This window comes from Populus trichocarpa, chromosome 11, assembly GCF_000002775.5.
Source record: "Populus trichocarpa isolate Nisqually-1 chromosome 11, P.trichocarpa_v4.1, whole genome shotgun sequence".
Lineage (NCBI taxonomy): Eukaryota > Viridiplantae > Streptophyta > Magnoliopsida > Malpighiales > Salicaceae > Populus > Populus trichocarpa.
Window position 1 is genome coordinate 3,454,695 of NC_037295.2, and position 22,071 is coordinate 3,476,765.

At 38.9% G+C, this 22,071-nt stretch overlaps 2 protein-coding genes and 1 long non-coding RNA gene across 6 annotated transcripts; 2 read left to right on the forward strand and 1 right to left on the reverse strand.

The window, feature by feature from the left end:
* Window positions 1-1,318: 1,318 nt before the first annotated feature.
* Window positions 1,319-10,536, forward strand: LOC7495262 (beta-galactosidase 6). Of its 2 annotated transcripts, XM_024581146.2 has the most exons (20): window positions 1,319-1,628; window positions 1,725-1,813; window positions 1,929-2,024; window positions 2,258-2,370; window positions 2,685-2,751; window positions 2,861-2,953; window positions 3,250-3,393; window positions 3,520-3,608; window positions 3,735-3,840; window positions 3,968-4,055; window positions 4,486-4,604; window positions 5,207-5,371; window positions 5,576-5,775; window positions 6,141-6,235; window positions 6,703-6,812; window positions 7,510-7,617; window positions 7,901-8,011; window positions 8,621-8,832; window positions 9,091-9,418; window positions 10,167-10,536. In XM_024581146.2, exons 1-20 carry the CDS (start codon window positions 1,619-1,621, stop codon window positions 10,275-10,277), a joined length of 2,454 nt encoding a protein of 817 aa, XP_024436914.2. In that variant the 5' UTR covers window positions 1,319-1,618; the 3' UTR covers window positions 10,278-10,536. The 2 variants fall into 2 exon arrangements, with proteins under 2 accessions (XP_024436914.2, XP_002317239.2); XM_002317203.4 differs by having other exon boundaries at window positions 1,319-1,813.
* On the reverse strand, window positions 9,834-13,834 carry LOC112323349 (uncharacterized). The gene is made up of 2 exons (XR_002976781.2): window positions 12,037-13,834; window positions 9,834-10,375 (listed from the first exon to the last, which is right to left on the reverse strand). It is a non-coding gene; the product is annotated as an uncharacterized LOC112323349 (long non-coding RNA).
* Window positions 13,835-17,300: 3,466 nt separating this feature from the next.
* LOC7495261 (endonuclease 4) lies at window positions 17,301-22,068 on the forward strand. 3 transcript variants are annotated; one of them, XM_002317202.4, is made up of 10 exons: window positions 17,301-17,308; window positions 17,665-17,780; window positions 18,548-18,722; window positions 18,887-18,997; window positions 19,105-19,160; window positions 19,585-19,668; window positions 20,215-20,307; window positions 20,594-20,661; window positions 20,950-21,023; window positions 21,588-22,068. In XM_002317202.4, exons 2-10 carry the CDS (start codon window positions 17,667-17,669, stop codon window positions 21,704-21,706), a joined length of 894 nt encoding a protein of 297 aa, XP_002317238.3. In that variant the 5' UTR covers window positions 17,301-17,308; window positions 17,665-17,666; the 3' UTR covers window positions 21,707-22,068. The 3 variants fall into 3 exon arrangements, with proteins under 3 accessions (XP_002317238.3, XP_024436917.2, XP_024436916.2); XM_024581149.2 differs by lacking the exon at window positions 17,301-17,308 and adding an exon at window positions 17,344-17,493; XM_024581148.2 differs by lacking the exon at window positions 17,301-17,308 and adding an exon at window positions 17,354-17,530.
* The last annotated feature ends 3 nt before the right edge of the window (window positions 22,069-22,071 follow it).

The window sequence follows — 22,071 nt, forward strand, 5'->3', positions numbered from 1 at the left end:
TTATTAGTTGTTTTTATTATGGATTAGATTTCGGGAAAACCGTTAAATGTTAGGTTTTTAGGAAAGATAACTAGTTAGTTCAAAAACATTTAGGGTTATGGAATACACCCTTAGATAAGTGTATTAAATAGGTTATATATTCTTTTGAGTCATTCTTGAATATGTCTCCTTTATATTCAGATAATCCTGATATTCTACCGGCGGGACGTCAGTAGGATTTCCTTCGATATCAGCTTTGAGTTTTGTTGCTTTCGAGTCAGGTGAGTGGATAATTTTCCATATGCATGAGAAATATTATAAATATTTGATTTGTTAATATGAATTGGATCATGCTTCTTGATAATATATATGTTGATTATTATCCTTGTTTTGATAAAGTATGATCAATTGTTGAATCTGAATTCTTGATATGAACCAGTATATATTTTGAATTGAATTCTGAATTGATAGCTCCTCATTTGATTGATGTCATGAGTTGAGCCTTGAGATATGAATATGTCTGTTTGATTATGATTATGAACCTATGGTATGTCAGTCAGAATACCCATGCTAACAGGGTAGTGTTAGTCTTTGTGCACATCGTATCTGAACCCTAGTTGGTCGGGGGAGTCACCAACTTGTGTGGACTGATCATCCCACAGTACGGAGCCTCATGCTCATTGCATTTTGATTTTCTGACGAGCTTTACCATATGATATTCTTGTTATGGCCTATTTGAGAAACCTTTCTATAAGAACCTAGAGCCATACTTGTATATATATTTCTCATTGCTGTATTACCTCGTGTGTGTATATTGAACGTTATCTACTCACTGAGTTGTTGAACTCACCATCTCATTATTTATCCTTTTCAGGCTTATAGCTTGATAGCAGGTCATTTTGTTGGACCTTCAGAACCTGCTCTTTGGTTGTATTTTGTACCTTTCTTTTATGTCTAGTTAGTGCTCAAAAAAAAATGAATTATATTAACTTTTGTATTAAGACAATTCAATTATATTATGAAGTTGATTTTGTTGTTAATGCTGCGTTGAACTCTGATTGAGTTAGGATAAGTTTGTGTGTAAGTTTGGGTTCACATAGGTATGGAACCTTGGAGTAGAACCTTGCTATGTGCCGGTCATGGATCCAAGATTCGAGTCGTGACAAAATTTTTAAAAACTCTAGTTAGAATACGCCAAACACCCCCTTACTTTTTGAACAATCATGAAGGTGGACAACCCACGTAGCCTTTGGCGCTATAACATACCGTCAATCGAAACTGCCAAAAGCAAGAAACAGGGCAATCTCGCATTTCACCACTCAACAACTTCCAAAATGTCTCTTTCTCATCAATTTCTCTATCGTCACATTGTATCCTCTTTCGAAAAAACTCTCTTCCTTTCGCAATCATCGCTGGACAAAACAAAGCTTTGTAAATGCCGTTTGGATAATCATGAACGTACAAGATTCTCCTCCTTAAAAAACGTTCTTTACTTATTCCTCCTTCTCAATTCAAACAAATGAAAGGAAACAAACAAAACCCAGAATCTATATCTTCCTTTCTTTATAATGTTCCTCTTTACATTGCTCGATCACTTTAAGGAGCAAAAGTGGTTCACTTCTCCTAGTTCCATAGTTTTATGACCAGTGGTATTATGGGACGCAAGAATTCTTGTTTAGCATTGGTTTTGCTTGTTGTTTTAGTTTTTCAATGTGTTTGGGTTGAAAGAGTGTGGTGTGTTACAGTGACGTATGATCACAAAGCTCTGGTGATTGATGGAAAGAGAAGGGTTTTGCAGTCTGGTTCTATTCATTATCCTCGAACCACTCCTGAGGTGGGTTCTTGGTATTATCTCAATTGCATGTGTTCTGTTTTGATTGGTTTCGTTGGTTATATGACGTTGTAATGTGTGATAATATGGATTGTGTTTGTTGGAGACGGGATTTCAGGTGTGGCCAGAAATTATTAGGAAATCAAAGGAAGGGGGGCTGGATGTGATTGAGACTTATGTGTTTTGGAACTATCATGAGCCTGTGAGAGGACAGGTAATGTGCTAGCCCTTGTGTTTTTATGGTGAATTTAATGCATTATTAGATGGATAGGAAGTGTGATCGGTTATACAGAATGATGATTTTAGCCAGTCGTCTGCATGCATGTTTCAGTGTTTGTTTAGTAGCAATTGTGTGCCTGTTGATTGTTTTGAAATTTGGGACAACTGGTTATTGATTCTATTGTCTTAATTTGTCGGGGGTGTTGATGATTTCTTTGGTTTTTACAGTACTACTTTGAAGGCCGGTTTGATTTAGTGCGGTTTGTGAAAACGGTTCAGGAAGCTGGTCTTTTTGTTCATCTGAGGATTGGCCCATATGCCTGTGCTGAATGGAATTATGGGTCTGTTTCTGATTCAATTCCCCTCTTTCAGTCTTAACACTCCTCCTTTTCTGTTTCCACACTTTGTATGCCTCCCTATTCGTTATTTATTTTAACAAATTAGAAAGTTTGAAAGCGTGTTTGTGCTGCTGCATTTCATCAATGTGCTGCATAATGTCTGTGCACTACATAGACAATGACCATAAGGCTCCTCATGATACAGGATAATTGTCAAGAAACATCATCATAAGTAATCTGCTCCAAAATTATTCAGACAGTTTCTTTCTAGTTTAGCATCAATATTATTTTTAAGTTCCCTTAATTTATTATGACAGGGGTTTCCCACTTTGGTTACATTTCATTCCTGGGGTTCAGTTTCGAACAAGTAATGATATATTTAAGGTACATTGTTATCTTGATGATGATGATGCATTTAATAGTAATAATGTTATTGCTGCTGATTAGTTTAATCTTTTCCTATAAGTTACATGATGCATCATTGTCCCTGCAGAATGCAATGAAGAGTTTTCTGACAAAAATTGTCGATCTAATGAAGGATGATAATCTTTTTGCATCACAAGGAGGACCAATCATTCTTGCTCAGGTGGTTGACCAATATTCTATTTCTATTTATTAATAGTAGAAATTTACAATCATAAGTTTTCATACTACAAAAGACATGTACTGTCTTTGTGATTATCCTGCTGCGTGTGAAGATTTTTGACACTTCTTAGATCTTAATCTTTTCTTGGTTGCTATTTGAAAATTCTTTCAGGATGCACTATTGTTAAGCTCTGACATATATATAAGTTAGCCACTGCTGTTTATGAAATCAGCACTATATTATGTTGTGCAACAAGAAAGTCTTGTTGATTTCATGTCCTGTGTGTGCTGTAACAGGTTGAGAATGAATATGGAAATGTTCAATGGGCATATGGGGTTGGTGGAGAATTATATGTCAAATGGGCTGCAGAAACTGCTATTAGTCTAAACACAACTGTACCTTGGGTGATGTGCGTACAAGAAGATGCTCCTGATCCAGTTGTATGATTAATTTGATAACAAATCCCTTTTGTTCTCTGCAGGTGTATTCTGAACAGCTTATAGCAACTTCGGACTATAACATGCTTTTTATTTGTTCCTGCTCGTGTGTTTATCATTTCATTGCAGATAAACACATGCAATGGATTTTACTGTGACCAGTTTACCCCAAATTCCCCTTCCAAACCAAAAATGTGGACTGAGAACTATAGTGGATGGTAATAATCCAGAGCTGATTTAGCTTAATTGTTTCCTTGTGAGAGAACATCAAGAATGATTCAAGGTTCTGGTTAATCAGAGAAGTCTGAAGAATAAGATGTCCTATGTCCTATTCAATATTGCAGGTTTCTTGCATTTGGCTATGCAGTTCCTTATCGACCTGTTGAGGACCTAGCATTTGCTGTTGCACGATTTTTTGAGTATGGAGGTTCTTTTCAAAACTATTATATGGTTAGGCCGTAACATGTTCTGCTTCTCCTATTCTGTTTTATACATTGAATAAGTGAACCTAATGTCATAACACAGTTATGCAACTCTCATTTCCATTTCTCTCCTCTGTGCTGATATTTATTTGCAGTATTTTGGTGGAACCAACTTTGGACGAACTGCGGGAGGTCCTTTGGTTGCAACAAGCTATGATTACGATGCCCCGATAGATGAATATGGTAAACTTTTTGATAATGGATATACTGATTTATCTCAGCTTAAAAAGATCCCTAAGTCGATGCATGCACCCCCAAGTAAATTATTCCATTTAACCAGTAAATCAATCTGCTGAGCTGCAATCTTATCATTGTCTTTGCACACGTGATACATTGGTCCTGTGCAATAATCATTTTCATGGTCACCCTTTTCAATTCACTGTAATCTGCATCATCACCATGATGTTTCTGACCATTTTAGGATAGAATTAAGTCAATTGGCATATACTTTGCAGTTGACCTGTGTCAGTGATAAGAATCCTTTTAATTACATCTCTTGTCTAATTATATCAGAATCAAATTTTTTTAGCGCTTTGCAAGGCAATATTTATCCGAGATAAAGCTGTAGTTTCAAACTGATACAGAATACCTTGTGGCTGTTTATCTAATGCAGGTTTTATTAGACAGCCAAAGTGGGGCCACTTACGTGATTTGCACAGTGCAATAAAGCAGTGTGAAGAATATTTGGTCAGCTCAGATCCAGTTCACCAGCAGCTAGGCAACAAGTTAGAGGTATGCTGGATGTGATACATTACCTTCTCCATCAAGATTGAATCATCAGAGCTTCTCAAAACCCTGAATTTAGCTTGTTTACACCGATATATATATATATATATATTTCTGTCTGCCACTAATTTAGAAAATTAGTTTCAATTCTTATTCCATAGACCCCAATGGCTGCTTTTGTTACCTACCTCATTGAAAATTCATATTCTGTTAATGCTCTACTGTTTTAGATGACAGGCTTGGTGTTGTCCACACAAGTCTCCATTTCTTTGGAAACCAGCTTCTGATATATTTCGGTCAATTTGATGACTAAACAATATATAAGACATTGTTGGGATAATCTTTGTTGCCAAGATGCTGTCCTTGATTCAGGATTAAGGAACATAAAGTAATTTGCGTATATTAAAGCTGATAAGTTGTTGACAAACCCTGCTTTTAGTGCTTCCCATTGCAATTTTAGCAATGACATGCTTATGTTTTCTACATGCCTTTCCCTACTGCATTATGGAACTCATGCTTTAAGATTCTCACACTATATGATGCCATTAATAAGCTTTCTTCATTGGTTTCCTGCATTTTGCACTGACCCTTTTCTTTCGTTTCATCAGGCACATGTCTACTATAAGCATTCCAATGATTGTGCAGCCTTTCTTGCCAATTATGACAGTGGTTCAGATGCAAATGTCACATTTAACGGCAACACGTATTTTCTTCCTGCATGGTCTGTGAGCATACTTGCAGATTGCAAGAATGTCATTTTCAACACGGCTAAGGTACTCATCGAAAGATTATAAATGACTAAAGACTACAACCTTCAATACAAAATTCTTTTGCTGGTACATAGGAAAATGAAAATCTTGCGTGGTGATTATGTGACTGTATTGATAAGTGTAGCAATCATTCATACAAATTTATAGGCAAAAGACATGCTTAAATTACGCAGCAATTCATTTCTCGCATCCTTCTTTGTATTGAAGGTTGTTACGCAAAGACATATAGGAGATGCTTTGTTTTCCCGCTCCACCACTGTTGATGGAAATTTAGTGGCGGCATCACCATGGAGTTGGTATAAAGAGGAAGTGGGTATTTGGGGTAACAACTCTTTTACAAAGCCAGGTTTACTGGAGCAGATTAATACAACAAAAGATACCAGTGATTTTCTATGGTACTCAACCAGGTAATTCATTCGGCCTTCATCATTAATATTGTTGGTTCTTGTGCGGACGAGTAATTGATTACATCTAGTTAACTTGGAAAACTTGGATGATCAGTTAAATTTATTCTTTTCGAAATCAAATGTTTCTACCAACCTTTTTGTTTTTTGTTCAGATGGAAAGTGATTTAATAAACTAAGCAGGCCTCTGAAATATGTTTCTGTTTCCTTTCAGAAATAATTTGAATCTATGCTGTATTTAGTCTTTTCTGAAGAAGATTGGTGCCTTTTTTCACGAACCTTTTACCCAAACTAACTCCTACTTTTTCTCATGACTCTTTAATTTTGGGTTCCCTTCTCCTTCGGGCTTTGCTTCACCATATTGGCAGTCTTTATGTGGAAGCTGGACAAGACAAAGAACACTTATTGAATATTGAGAGTTTGGGGCATGCAGCACTTGTTTTTGTTAACAAGAGATTTGTAGGTAGGTTTGCTAGTGGCTATCTGACTTGATTTTGCAATATATGACTTTTGTCTCTATGATGCTAATTCATGTTGGGATTTTGTTATGGATTTTTTTTCCAGCTGATTTAAATTATTTGTTCAGGATGCAAGTCTTCTTCTGTCTTGATTGGTTTTAGTTTCTGTATTGGAAGCTTCATTTTGCCCTTTTTCTTCAGTTTTCATGACTCTAATCTGTTTTTAGCTGCTGTTTCATCATATTTTCAGCCAGCATTCTTACATCTTCAGTTTCTCTGATTGCTTATCTATTGATATCATTTCACATGGAATCATCTTGAATTACAGGGTTCCCATTTTAGCTAATTGCCTGCGGATACAATATCAGCCATTCTAATAAATAATTTTCAAAGCTATTTGTTGCTGCTTTGCCTATTGTGTCTATGAATTATTATGATAAGTGGTGCACATTGCATATTGGATACACTTCAGCTTTCGGATATGGCAATCATGACGATGCAAGCTTCTCACTCACTCGGGAAATTAGTCTTGAAGAAGGGAATAACACACTGGATGTTTTAAGCATGCTGATTGGTGTACAGGTAATGACAGATTCATTTACTTTCCAAGTAGATTGTACTGATGTGTGAACACAAGCACCATCTGATCAGTTTTAAATGTTCTCTGCAAGTCGATATGCATTGGCACAAAATCAGTATTGGACTTTTTCGCAGTGTCTTCCTGCCCCAATCCATACGAGGAATAAACTCCACGAGTGTTGGACAATTTAGCTCTTCTTTCTGCCCTGCTATGACCCATTTGAAAATCTCTTGGCTAGTGGTCTGTATGCGGGTGGCCTACCCTCATAGATTTCCTTCGCTTTATAAGAGTTTGCCAACCTTAATATAACAACATGTAGATGCACGTGCACATGCTTCCTGTTCAAGTGTCTGCCTTAAGCTTATGTTATTTCACTGACTATTTTTTTGCTTATGTTATTTGTCAACTCTTGTTCATAAATCATTCCTTTTCCCTCATAATCCAAGGGAAAATTCTACATTCCTGGTCCGTGTGCCATTTTGTTAATTGATGATTTTTTTTTCACGTTCTTAACAAAGTATCAATACAAGCCACTTAAACATGCATAGAATCTCACTGCTCTTGCTACTCCTCTAGTAGCATACGATGCTTCGTGTATTTAAACTACCTGGTCCTTGGAGCAACAAACCTGTCTCTAGTTATTTTAAGCTATCTTTGATGCTTGTTACTAGCATCTCTAATGTTTTCTCTGTGCATCAGAACTACGGACCATGGTTTGATGTTCAAGGAGCTGGAATTCATTCTGTTTTTCTTGTTGACTTGCACAAGAGCAAGAAAGATCTCTCTTCCGGGAAATGGACCTACCAGGTTAAAATACATCTTATATACCAGCTTGACTTGGAAAGATTCTGTCCTATATAGAGTTTTCTGTAATCTATCTATTTGAAGCTCTGCCAAACGAAGTTCAATTTCTAGACATCACAAGTTAACTGTCTTTTTTCTGAGAAAAAGAAATTAAAATACCAAGCCCTTGCGCTGAGAACAGCCTATTACTGTACTCCCCCACCCTCCATGCAAGAGAACACTTCACTCCTGTTAATCACCAAGAAGATTTCAACTTTAGCTGCCCTAAACATTTTCTCCTCTCCAGGTGGGACTTGAAGGGGAATACCTTGGACTGGATAACGTCAGTCTTGCAAATAGTTCACTGTGGAGTCAGGGGACTTCTCTACCTGTTAATAAGAGCTTGATATGGTACAAGGTAAGTGGATACATTCAACCGTCAAAGGTATTAGTTCATTAATTTTTAATGATTAAGTGTATAATGCATATGTTTCAAGAATTGGTTGATGAAAGATTTCTCTTATATTTCTCAAACTTAGCACTGGCTGCAGTTAAGCCATCATTCTTGTTTCTCGATCCCTTTTATGGCTTTATAGGTTTGATGATTCCCTTCTTTTTCACATATCAAGCACCTCTATGGTTTAGCATTCATGGATGTTTGAACTCCTTGACAGTTCTTGTTAAGTAGATTGCCGTTGTCATTTTTCTTGGAAAACTTTGTTGATTTGCCCATCATGAAAATGAAGTTTCTGTGTTGTAGATATGTGATGAGAAACTATTATTGATGAAGAAAAATTGTGAAACAGTTGAGTCAGGCTAGGGGAAATTTATGTATTATGAGCTTGAATTTACAAGCTACAACTTTTGTTCAGTTCTATCGATAATGAACTGTAAGGTGCCAGTTAAATAAAGCACATATTTCAAATCAGGCTCTGCTCCTCTCCAGTCACCTGTTGAAGTTACTTTTTCCTAGGAGTTCACCACCGGACTACTGCATCCTTATTTTGGTTTTTGCTTTCATTCTTAGGCTACTATCCTTGCTCCTGAAGGGAACGGTCCCCTAGCCTTGAATCTAGCAAGCATGGGGAAGGGCCAGGCATGGATTAACGGGCAAAGCATAGGACGATATTGGTCCGCCTATCTATCACCATCAGCCGGTTGCACCGACAATTGTGATTACAGAGGTGCTTACAATTCATTTAAATGCCAAAAGAAATGTGGTCAACCTGCTCAAACACTGTAAGTGTAATACTCACAGTGTTTATTCTATATGAATACAGTAAGACTAGCAAAATAAATTCCTTGTATGAGAACCAAGATCATAGGTTCAATTCTTTTGTTCTTCGAATGCTTTTCCATGTATTTTATCTAATGTTCATTTTATTGCACTTGCAAGTTACATCATAACTAAAACATAATTACAAATGATGAAATCATTTGTAAGTAATTTATCATTTCTCTCTAACCTATTTAACGAGAAGAGGTATCATTGCTCAGGTATCATATTCCACGCACTTGGGTTCATCCTGGTGAGAACCTACTGGTCCTACATGAAGAACTTGGAGGTGACCCTTCACAGATTTCTCTGCTCACACGAACTGGCCAAGATATATGCTCTATTGTATCAGAAGATGATCCTCCACCAGCTGATTCCTGGAAACCAAACTTAGAGTTCATGTCTCAAAGTCCAGAAGTTCGGCTGACCTGTGAACATGGATGGCACATTGCTGGTATCAACTTTGCTAGCTTTGGAACTCCTGAAGGAAAATGCGGAACGTTCACTCCAGGGAATTGTCATGCTGACATGTTAACAATTGTGAAGAAGGTAACAAAAACTTACTTCGCAGCATAATCTAAAACTCTTGGATCTCACATGGACCTGCTGAGTTGAGTGTAATTCTATGATGACCCCAAGTTTGCTACCTGGGTCTAGTTTCTGTCTCAGTTCTCCAAGCATTTAATCTTGGCTTGCATGAGTCACATATTTCAGATGCTATCGTAACAGTAATTGCCACTATTGGCTCCTCATTGTGTTGAAGACTTAAGAGGCATGTTATCTGAAAGATAATTTCAATTCTTGCGCATTGCATTAAATGTTGAAGAATGGCATTCTGACAGAGACAATCCTGGGTTTTGTATCTTGCCTTGTCAACTCCCAAATTGTTACATACTCGGGTTTGGTTTTCCAATCACAGTGCATTTGATATCAATCTCATAAAATGATTGTATACACAACTGGGTTGCTAAGCGCATTCTCTTATTCAATCAAATTTATCGTATCATGTGAAATCTGGATATTATTTTGGGGGTTAGAAGGATTGAGGCTTAATGAGTCACTGTTTCCTTCAAATGCCTTCTTGGAATTCTCTATAGCAACGTATTCTTAGTTAAGAGTCCATTTCCGTTGAGCCATGCAATTGCTGGTTATTTGGTTACTATTCTACTATTAATCATAGCACCTTCCTATTTTGGACTTGTGAAATAAATTTGTCCTACATCAATGGTTGTATCTTACTCATAGCACCTTCCTCCTGCTTCTCTTCATCTATTACACGTTTGAATGATAATTACAGGCTTGCATTGGCCATGAAAGATGTTCAATTCCTATATCAGCAGCTAAACTTGGTGACCCCTGTCCTGGAGTTGTAAAACGCTTCGTGGTTGAAGCTCTATGCAGTGAATGATTCCAATGCTGCTCCGACGGAGGCGATTACTATAATGGCTTCCCAATAACAACTCTGGCTCTCCAGACTTGTCTTTCAAATCTGTGATTTTGATTGTCCTGCATATTTCAGAAATAAGCATTTCAAGCAGCCAGTCAGTTTCTTCACTATCTTGTATTTGTTAAAAACTCAAACAAGCAATATAAGTTCACATATGTGCCGCCATGTAAACACTATACAACTTCAAGGTACCAAATACTCAGTTCATTGCTTATCTTTACCTCGTTTATTGTTTCTTTTCTTATACAACTTTCATCTAACACTTTAGATTGCATCGTTGTCTTTGATGAACTTAATCTTACAACTTGAAAAATAATTCTTTGTCAACTTAATAAAAATATTTATTTTTTAATCTAATTATACAATATTATTTTATAGGGAATTTCTCTAAACAAAAGCGTGCTTGATTGGCATAATAAAAAATTGGTATACTGAAACGTTAAAATCCATGTACTCGATTGATGGAAAGTGATTATTTTTTACTAACAACGCAATTTAGAGGCAATTCGGCATCACTCAAGACTCTCGGAGAAGGCAAAGAAGTTGACAAAAAAAAGTAGAACCAATTTAGAGGTTGGTGGAATACTTTCTCATCCAAGAACCATGGAGACCGGTGGAATAATTCCTTGCACAAGAACTAACCAGAGAAGAGATGATCCTGGAAATCAAGAATTACAGAGAGGAGACCCACATTGACGTCCTTTTATGGAGATAGTCCAAGAAGCTGGTTAAGGAGATGTAAGAAGTTCTTCAAAATGAACTTCATACCAATTCAACAGTGGGTTGAAATGTCTTCTCTTTATTTGGATGGCAAGGCAGGGGTGTGGTATGAAGGACTCTTAGGTGCGGGAGTACTTGATTGGATGGGATGATTTTTTAAAAGCTCTATGTATGCAATTTCAAAAGCTCTATGGATGGGATGAGTACTTCTCACAGGATTGATGAAGTCAGTGAATCATATAAAGATGATGAACAATTCAAGAAGATTGTGACTAAAAAGTTGATTAACATGAAAAACTAGCCATAATATTTATATGATGAAGAGGTTTTGAGGTATAACAATAGAATTATGATTGGTAGCAGAGGAAATCTGAGAGAGAAGCTAGTAAGTATAACATATGACTCTCAAGTGGGAGGGAATGCAGGTGTACAGAATTCATACAAGAGGCTTAAAGCAATGTTTTTCTAGCCTTGCATGAAAACCTCAGTTAAGGGATTTGTGGAAGATTGTGATGTGCGTAAACAAGCTAAGATGGAAGGAGTACCCTACCCTGGTTTACTGCAGCCGCTACCTATACCAGAAGGTATTTGGAAGAACATAACAATGAACTTCGTGGAAAGATTGCCAGAGTCAATAGGGAAGAATGCTATACTGGTAATTGTTGATAGATTCACAAAATATGAACATTTCTTGGCTGTAACTCATCCTTTTACAGCTCAAGACATTGCTCAGTTATTCTTGGAACATGTAGACAACTGATAGAGACAAAGTTTTCCCAAGTCTTTTGTGGAAAGAACTATTCGAACTACTAAGAGTGAGGTTATTTATGAGCACATCATTCCATCCTTAAATCAATAGTCAGGTAGAGAAGGTTAACCAGTGCTTAGAAACCTATCTAAGATGTACGACCATGCATAATCCAAACAAGTGGTATAATTGGTTGTCTCAAGCTCAATAGTGGTACAATTCGAGCTATCACTCAGCTCAATAGAAACCTACCTTAGAGGTATCTCCGTCTGCACCAACTCCAGTAGCAGCTATGAATGAAGTTATTCGAAGGAGGGTGAACATGTATAGATGGTTGCAGTCATAATTAGAAAAGGCTAGAAACAGAATGAAGTAAATGGCTGATAAGGGCAGAACTGAAAAGGTGTTTCAAGTTGGTGATTTGGTCTGCTTAAAGCTTCAACCTTGTAAGCAGTTGAGTATGGCACTAAGGAAGAATGAGAAGCGGAACCCGAGGTTTTATGGTCCCTATAAGATCATGCAAAAGGTTGGAGGGGTCGCCTATAATCTATCCCATGACTGATGAAGAGGGCAGAATCAAATTTAGTCCAATAGCAATCCTAGATCGAAAATTGATGAAGAAAGGTAACAAGACAATAATAATGAGTCTGGTACAGTGGTCAAATATATTCCAAGAGGAGCCATAGGAAGAGCTGGAAGAATTGGCAAAACGATTTCCAGAATTCAATATAGATTCTTGAGGATAAGAAACTATTGAAGATAAAAGTATTGTTATGATCAGCTTACATCATCAATGAAGTATTTGATATGTGATAAATAAAGGGCTAAGCATGTGAATAATAAGGAGAATAAAGGGTGGAAAGCAACTGCAGAGAAGTATACACGTGAGGATGATAGTTAGTATAGTTGCTGTGGTTAAGTCAATTAGAATCTTGGTGTATATAAGCTGTTGTAAAGAATGGAAGGCAAGTATTTGAATGATAAAACATCTCTTCTTCTTCTTCTTCTGAATTTCTTCTCTAAAATTGCTTGTTTGTTAAGGCACAGCCTTAACATGTCCATGTATCAAAATGAACAGAATTAAAACTTAGTATACCATAGTGTAACTTTCCCCAAACCAACCCCATTAGAAACTAGTGTTACTCATATTACCGCAACCATCCAAAATCAAATATAAGCATCATAATCCCAAGCAAGCAATTGGGACAACACAGGCCGGCCCAGATTGATCACCTTCTTGTAGGGAATTCCGACCGGTGATGTTCTGATATTTGCCCATTGGAGGCTAAGCACACTGACACAATATTTAACGTGGTTCGGCAAACCGCCTACATCCACGGGAGAAGCCATTGCATTATATAGGGAGAGTACAAGATTTACAACAATAGAGGAGGAGGAATTATCCCCTTATTTGGCAACTCTCAACCTCACTCTATTTCTCTCTTCTCAGTGTTGCAATGGCAGCTACTGCTGGCTGCCTTGGCAGCCCACTCTCTCCTACATCTCTCACATCTTTGGCTCTACTTTCCTTCTCTTAACTCTCTCATTTTGCTCTCTAACATATGCCTCTATTTATAGGCATCCATGGCAGCTCCTCCAGCTCTTTTGTCAACAATGGTGGCTGCCAAACTTGCCAAACTTTGACATTAGACAATGGTTGTTGGCTGCCACCAACAACCCACCATTGCAGCCATCTTCTTTGACAATGGCAGCCACATAATTGGCAATATTCCAACAATCACCCCCTTTGCCATTTATGTGGGCAATTGTCCTCTTGCTTCTTCAGCACACGCTTGCATCCTGCAGCTCTTCGAAGCTTACCATTCCGAGAGCGTCTTTGGCCAAGTTTCCAGGTACTTGCCAAACCTTTCAATCGCCAGAGTCATCCAAGCACCCCTTTGCTCACTCCAAATGATCACTTCAACCAGATGGTTTGTCATATCTCATCTGAAGAGTGTTTAACGCTTGTCTCTAGAACAACATCCCCCTTCAAGCATATCAACCATGCTTGGCCCGGAATGATTTATCAAGCCTTACACTAAGGCTTACAACACCCCCTCAAACGGATATTTCCAAGTGCGACAGTCATTGAGTATTTTAATGTGATCTCGAGCTCACCACTCTTCCAAGAGTCTACTCATCCCGGAGTTGCGTCTGCCCTCTGTTCCTCCCTAGGAACCACGCCTAACTTCTCCGTGAGTCTCCCGCTCTTAGTCTCAAGAGTCCAGGTAGCTCTCCACCTTAAACCATGGGGGCAGCCCATTAAAGGTTGATCCATATATGTCTTGATACTCTAAGTATTACAATGCCTTCACCGAGCTCACCACCTTGACAAGAGTCAACTTGTTCTCGGAACCTGCGCATGCCCTCTGCTTCTTCATAGCAGTCGCGTCTTAATGCTCCACAAGTCATCCACTTATTTTCCAAGGTAAATGTCTTCTAGCTCATTGATCTTTAGCATGGGGGCAATATCCATGAAAATCAATCTTGCATTTGTCTCCATACTCATCATAGCCTCTTCATTGGCTATACACTTGTCCACTTATATCCAGCCATCACATTGGCTCTGGGGCATTCTGTAATTGGGCTCCTATCATGGCCCTCACACCTTCCATCCGAGGTGTCTCCGCCTATCGTCATGAGACGGTCTGAACTTGGACTCATATCATGGTCCTCACACCTTCCATCCGAGGTGTCTCCGCCTGTCGTCATGAGACGGTCTGAACTTGGACTCATGTCATGGTCCTCACACCTTCCATCGGAGGTGTCTCCGCCAGTCGTCATGAGACGGTCTGAACATGGACTCATATCATGGTCCTTACACCTTCCATCCGAGGTGTCTCCGCCTGTCGTCATGAGACGGTCTGAACTTGGAATCATATCATGGTCCTCACACCTTCCATCCGAGGTGTCTCCGCCTGTCATCATGAGACGGTCTGAACTTGGAATCATGTCATGGTCCTCACACCTTCCATCGGAGGTGTCTCCGCCTGTCGTCATGAGACGGTCTGAACATGGACTCATATCATGGTCCTTACACCTTCTGCCCGAGGTGTCTCCGTCCGTTATGAAGCGGTCACATCCTCCTTCATCGGGGATGTCTCCAGTGGCTCCAAGATTCTCTATCACCATGTGGACTTGGGAGAGATCACTGCCACTGATCACATAGAAAGAGAGAGTTGCGTTATACTCCTCGCAATCCTCCACCTCGATTTCTATGTTTGGAGCTTCTACGCCTTTCTGCTTGATAGCTCCACCCACACCAACTCTCTTTGGTGTCTTCGCCTTTCATCGGCGGTCGCACCCCCTTAATTAGGTGCTTCTGCAACAGCTCATCTTTCCATCCTTGCATGCATTGGAAAGGTCCTCGCTTGTTGCCTTTATCAAGAGCACAAGAGACTTCCTGTTGTACAACTTTTTCACACAGTCTCTGCTCTGAGCTTCATCTGGGAACACTTCTTCTCCTTGCACCTGTTGTCTCATTACAGTACCTCGTTGGATCCTTCGGGTACTCCTGCACAATCTCCGTGTGCTCTCGTGCAATTTCGGTTCTCCAGATTTCTCCCTATTCTTTGCTTTTATGTTTGACAGCAGCTCATCCTGTCACAACATTTATCCAAGTCAAAATAGGGTGCCAATCTTTATCTCCTTGTGTATTTCTCTTCCATTATCAGGGTCTTCATCAATTCTCCCTTCGAGAAATTACAGTCATCGAATCTAACTTCTTTGGAGAAATCACCACTCCATCAGATCCTTGAACATACGGAACTCAACTGTTCCTTTGTGCCGTCATCTTGCTAGTCTTCAACAGTTTCATTACAAACTGTTACATATACAAAAATAGTACTGTGTGGATGATCCTTCAACTAAGCAAGTTCCCAGGAAAGATTTGGAGGGGTCACACTGGTCCCGCTTAAAACCCAATCTCCTAGACAGAACTTCTTAGAACGTATCTATCCACCGTACTGCCTTTTCGTATATTCAACCATTTGCTAGCTTTGTTGCGGCTTTCCTTTACAAGTGATCTGGGGTATTCCGGTTTTATACCTGATTTCTCAACATCTGGCGAGACTACCAGTTCTTAGATTCGTCAAGATTGGTCTTCATCAATTTCCACTCTCCACCTCAAATCGTCCACATGATCGGGTGTCCAGAGTATCCTAATTTTGCCTTCCTTCAAGGCAATTAAAATTTCTCCCCACTTAGTAGTTCAGCACATGTAATTGGGCAAACATGTGCACTTTCTCCTTCTTCATCTCCATCGACCACCATGATGACCTTCAGATGCCTCTTCATCGGGCAATCTCTTTCAATAATTCACCACTACCATTTTTGGTCTCAAATCTCAAAGATTGGACCGCACCATTGCATCCGGAACGATCAAATTCGCTAGAAACAAGTCTGAAATCGTCCAAATCGCATTTCAGACGGCTAAGATTTGATCAAAACAATTCTAGCCTGATAAACGGCTCAGATTCAATCTCAGATCCAGTTGCACATAGGATCAGCTACGCTGGATCCTATCCCTCGGCTCGCGGCTCGGCTCCAACTCGGCTCGGCTCCATTCGGCTCGGCTTAACTCAGCTCGGCTCGCGGCTGATGACGTGGCAGGTGGTCCCACTGTGCTGACGTGGCTGCTGACTGGGCGCTGACATGGCATGATACTGTACATGCTGATGTCACAATTACATCAGGATGACGTCATCCCTGGCATGTCTACTGTACATGCTGACATCATCTTTATCCGAGTCAGTCACGTGGGTCGGGTCAACTGGTATTCGGGTCGGGTCAACCCATCCGGGCGAAGAAGACGCGTGGGGCGCGTGGGCAGACGCCTTGCCGGAGAGTGATGGAGAGTGCGGCCATGTCCGACGTCCGATTTTGACGCCGTTTTCACCAGTGGCTTCGTCTCTTCCTCCTCTACACGGTGGTATGGTCAAAACATAATTTTGACAACTTTCATTTTTGAGCAAAAATCAAACACCACTTCAAACCATATGCTCTGATACCAATTGTAGGGAATTCCGACCGGTGATGTTCTGATATTTGCCCATTGGAGGCTAAGCACACTGACACAATATTTAACGTGGTTCGGCAAACCGCCTACATCCACGGGAGAAGCCATTGCATTATATAGGGAGAGTACAAGATTTACAACAATAGAGGAGGAGGAATTATCCCCTTATTTGGCAACTCTCAACCTCACTCTATTTCTCTCTTCTCAGTGTTGCAATGGCAGCTACTGCTGGCTGCCTTGGCAGCCCACTCTCTCCTACATCTCTCACATCTTTGGCTCTACTTTCCTTCTCTTAACTCTCTCATTTTGCTCTCTAACATATGCCTCTATTTATAGGCATCCATGGCAGCTCCTCCAGCTCTTTTGTCAACAATGGTGGCTGCCAAACTTGCCAAACTTTGACATTAGACAATGGTTGTTGGCTGCCACCAACAACCCACCATTGCAGCCATCTTCTTTGACAATGGCAGCCACATAATTGGCAATATTCCAACACTTCTCAGTTAGGTAAGTTCGTTGCACAAACAAAGTCCCTTTTTATCTCCCTCATTTTCCTTTTCTTAATCTTTTAAACTAGTTTCTGTTTGTTTCCGAGAAAATGCCAAGAGAAAAAGAAAGAAAGGAAAACAAACTTTAATCTCAGAGTTTGAAACTTTCACCGTATCCCTTCTCAATCACGCAACTTAATCCATGTGGGTCATTTTCACTGTATTACGTAACTTCATCCATGTGGGTCACTTGAGCTGTTTCTTTTCCCTTGAAATGTTGTACCGTTTTTGTTCTGTCTTCTTTCTTCCATTTTCTCAGAAACCAAGCAAGGGGGTTTAGTTGAAAGTGAAACTCACCCTTTATTGACTGAACAGAAATGGGGGTGTCTGGCCTGTTGTGGGCTGTGAGGGCGCTTGTTCTTCTTCAATTTGTTACTGGGATTCTTGGTTGGGGAAAGGAAGGTCATTATGCTACTTGCAAAATTGCAGAGGTGAGATTTGGTCTTTATCCTTTATAATTTTGGACTTTTTAAGTTGTCAATTTTGTATTTGGCTCTCAGTGATCAGAATTTGATCTTTGTTGGGTTCACTTAATTTGCTTGCTATGCTTGTAGGTCTGCTTAGGTAGTTTTCTTTTTATCATTTTGGATGTGGGGTGATTGACTGATTGAGAATTTGAATTATAGCTGTTAAGAAAATGAAAACGTTTGGTTTTACTAACTGTTGGTATTGCTTTCATCGAATATTCCAATTCTTCTTGGACTTTTAGACTAGCCTTGATTGCATACATGCTCCTGTTTAGGAGTCGTTTTTTTGGTAATTTAATCCACCCGTCCTAGACAACTTTAATTGAGATTTAATTCAACTGAACTCTTGAGTTTTGAGATTAAGGAAAAATCTCCAGTACTACTAGTATACCTGAACTTGTTGATACATTTTAGCATTTGCTGGTCGCATATTGTGGGACCACAAATACTTAAATCTAAACGAGAGATGTGTGGACAACGATAATGATCAAGGTTTTGTGAGTATTTTTAGGGTATCTTTGTTAATGATTAGAAGATAATGACTGAATGAGTGATTTTACCCACCCAATAGTAAAATCCTGCAAATAAAGCAAAACGGGCTCCCATAGAAAGTACATAATGGGAATGTGCAACCACATAATAAGTACCATGTAGAGCAATGTCTAGCCCAGAATCTGCCTGGAATATTGCAATTGTTAATCCTATCTGATGAAGCACTTTTGATTCTTTAGGGGTATCTAACTGCAGAAGCTCTAGCTGCAGTGAAGGAATTGCTTCCAGAGTCTGCTGAAGGTGATCTTGCAAATGTTTGTTCTTGGCCTGATGAGATCCGATTCCACTATCACTGGAGTAGTGCTTTACACTATGTTGATACGCCAGATTTCAGGTGTAACTATGAATACTTTAGTAAGTTCGGTTGCCCCTTCTATTCTTTGGTTCAGCTAAATATTGTTTGCACTATTATGTAAATTCAATGGTAGTTTTTTTGTTGAGTTGCATTCATGCTTTCCACTTTGCTGGGATATAGAGACAGATATTAGCCCTTTTAATGTTCTCCAGCTTTCTTTCAGGGGATTGTCATGACTCTTCTGGACGTAAAGATAGATGTGTTACTGGAGCAATTTATAACTACACGAACCAACTTTTATCGTTATATCAGAATTCCAATTCAGAGTCAAACTGTAAGCAAGCATTATATCATTGAATTTGGCACATGCAAGTGCTATATATCATGACATTTCCTTTTGCAAAGTATGATATGCAGACTATTCCTATGTTGGTTGTGCAGACAATTTGACGGAGGCACTTATGTTTTTATCACATTTTATTGGAGATGTACACCAGGTCTGCTCCTGTTGCCTATTGCTAAGACTTCACAACTTTAATACAGCACATAGGGTGCTAAATCTTAATTAGCATGGTAACTGGATTGTTCTGCATATATAATTAGAAATCTTAAATTCTTTCTCTGGAATTGCTTCTATGGACATGCAACGCTGAAGAACTAAAAGGAAACCTTGGAATAGAAACCTGTCATCATTGAACAGGAAGTATTTGTTTCTGAAGGCTTTCTTTTTAGTACATAACTGGACAGTGCCTTATTTGGGTCTCTACTCCTTTGGAGTGCTTCTGTGATATTAGTAAATACTTTATTTGTTGTGGTTTATATGTGATGATGTTTAGTAATGCTCATCTATTGGCTGCAGAGCCATTTAACTTGACTCACTTGTCTACTGACCTGATTTCAGAACTTGTTTTGTGATGACAGCCCCTGCATGTAGGTTTCCTTGGAGATTTGGGAGGAAACACAATACAAGTCCATTGGTACCGTAGGAAGTCAAACCTGCACCATGTAAGCTTTTCTGTAGTGTGTTAATCTACACACGTGGAGGATGATTCCCTTATAAACAAAGAGAATGTTTTGAGACAGTTAATGTGCATGGAATGGATTTGGATCCTCTCATGTTCTTGAGAACATGATGAATCGTGTTTAAATTCAAATCAATAATTATATTTTAGCATAAATTCAAGTACCTTGCTAATTATATATCTGAAAACTATGTAAAAAATCAAGTTTAAACATGATTCATCATGTTCTCAAGAATTTGAGAGTATCCAAGTTGGTCTGTCAACAAGCAATATATAGCAATGCAGTCAAGGCAACTGATTTCTTTTGATCTAAATAGAAAAGCATCGTGGACTTTAATGACCATCAAATTACTTTGACATGACCTTCTTTTATGCTCATTTTGTTCTCTTCACCAAATATGGTTTCCAAATAATGGTCATCGTTTATATGTTTCTGGAACAACAAATGCTCTTTCCCATGTGTTTTTGGATGTCATTAGCATTATATAGTCTCCTATATCAGTTTCAATATTGTTATTGTCTCTCTCAGGTATGGGACAACATGATTATTGAATCAGCCTTGAAGACATTCTACAGTTCAGATCTTGCGACCATGATACGGGCCATTCAGAATAATATAACAGTATACTTTTCCTTCTAACCTATTTCTCTGATTTATAATTGGAAAATAGTATGTACATTGGTATCAGTAGTGTTGAAGGACAGTACTCGATATATCTGCTTCTTTTATTGTTCTGAATTGTTCTATATAAATCACATGAAAGTTATAACTTGGGGATATGAATTTGTTGCTTCACAAATTTTTATTTTGTGCGAGTGCATGCTCTTGGATTTTGCTTTTGCTTTATTTATTTGCCATTTTTTTTAGTGAGAAGCTTTTTTTGATTGCTTTATTTCATTGTTGATAGGAAAATTGGTCCAATCAACAACCACTATGGGAGCATTGTGCACACAACCACACAGTCTGTCCAAACCCGTAAGTATATTCCTTTTCCCTTGCATGCTTCATCTGCGTAATGGCAGACATGTAAATTGTAATAGTGCAATCAACCATGCACTGAAAGGGCTATTTTCGGAATGGTGAAAGCTTTACTCGTTTGAAACTGCTGAAACACATAAGCATGTCAATTCTCCCATACAGAGTTAGACTTGATTGCTCAAGATGCAAGTTTTTCATTGCATTCGGGGAATAAATTCACTTCATCCATCAGTTGCAAGGAGTTGGTAACTAATGGCTTGATCCTTTTCCCTTCAAATTGTGCAGCTATGCTTCTGAAAGCATTAGTTTGGCATGCAAGTTTGCATACAAGAATGCCTCGCCTGGAAGCACTCTGGAAGGTATTCTCTTCAATCAAACAATCAATAAATTTTAGATTCTTGTTACAGAAGCTAGATCAGGGTAGCCTTGCATATGATTAAAATGTGACTCATGTAAAGCTTATTCTCATGAGTCTTGCCTGCTTCCTACTGGTGCAAAGCGTGCCCTGTAGGTTGTTGATATTGGTTTTATTTTATTCCAAGTAAGGGGGGAAATGCCATTTTTGTTATCACAACTAACCTTGAAAATGCTATATATTTGTGTTTTTTTACGTGTCATTTTATCCCATGAATCATTTTATCTCTATGCTCAAAGCCGCAAAATCAGACCTTCCAATATTTGATTGGACAATGCAAAGGTCTTTGTAGTCAACACAATATCGTATGGACGTTTGGACCATGCTTCTCATGTATTTAACCATGCACATGCCCAGTTCAATCCAGCATGTTATGCATGTGGACTGCGGCAAACTCAATCCAGCAAGTTTTTTAACAAATAGACTGTTTTCTCACGTCATAAACTACCTGAATTTCAGCCGCACTCTGTTAAGAATAGTTTTTAATCCTTGATCTTTTGCGCTGCAGATGATTACTTTCTTTCCCGGCTGCCCGTTGTGGAAAAGAGACTAGCCCAAGGGGGCATTCGGTTAGCTGCCACCCTGAACCGCATTTTTGCTTCTTACGTGAAAATTGCTCAAGCATGAAGATAAAGAGAGAAAGAAGCATCTTCAGTTGCTTACACAGAGCGGGGACCACCGCTCCAATTTATATATAGCACGAACTTACCTTATGCGTAATACTTTACTCATTGTCAGCTCTGTTGAGCAAGCTCCGAACTAATCTTTTAAACCAATTCTTGATTTCATTCCTGTTATGCGGTACGCATTGTCTTGGATATTCCCGAATATGCCCTTCTTGCACATGGAAAATGTCAACTTGAAGGGTACTCAAGAGTGGAATTTAATGCTTGTACTCAATAAGAACCCTTCTTTCTTTATTGTGTAAATGTAACCGAACCTTTTCTAAGCTTTTTATATATGTATCCAAAACTCAAATTAGTGGCTCATTT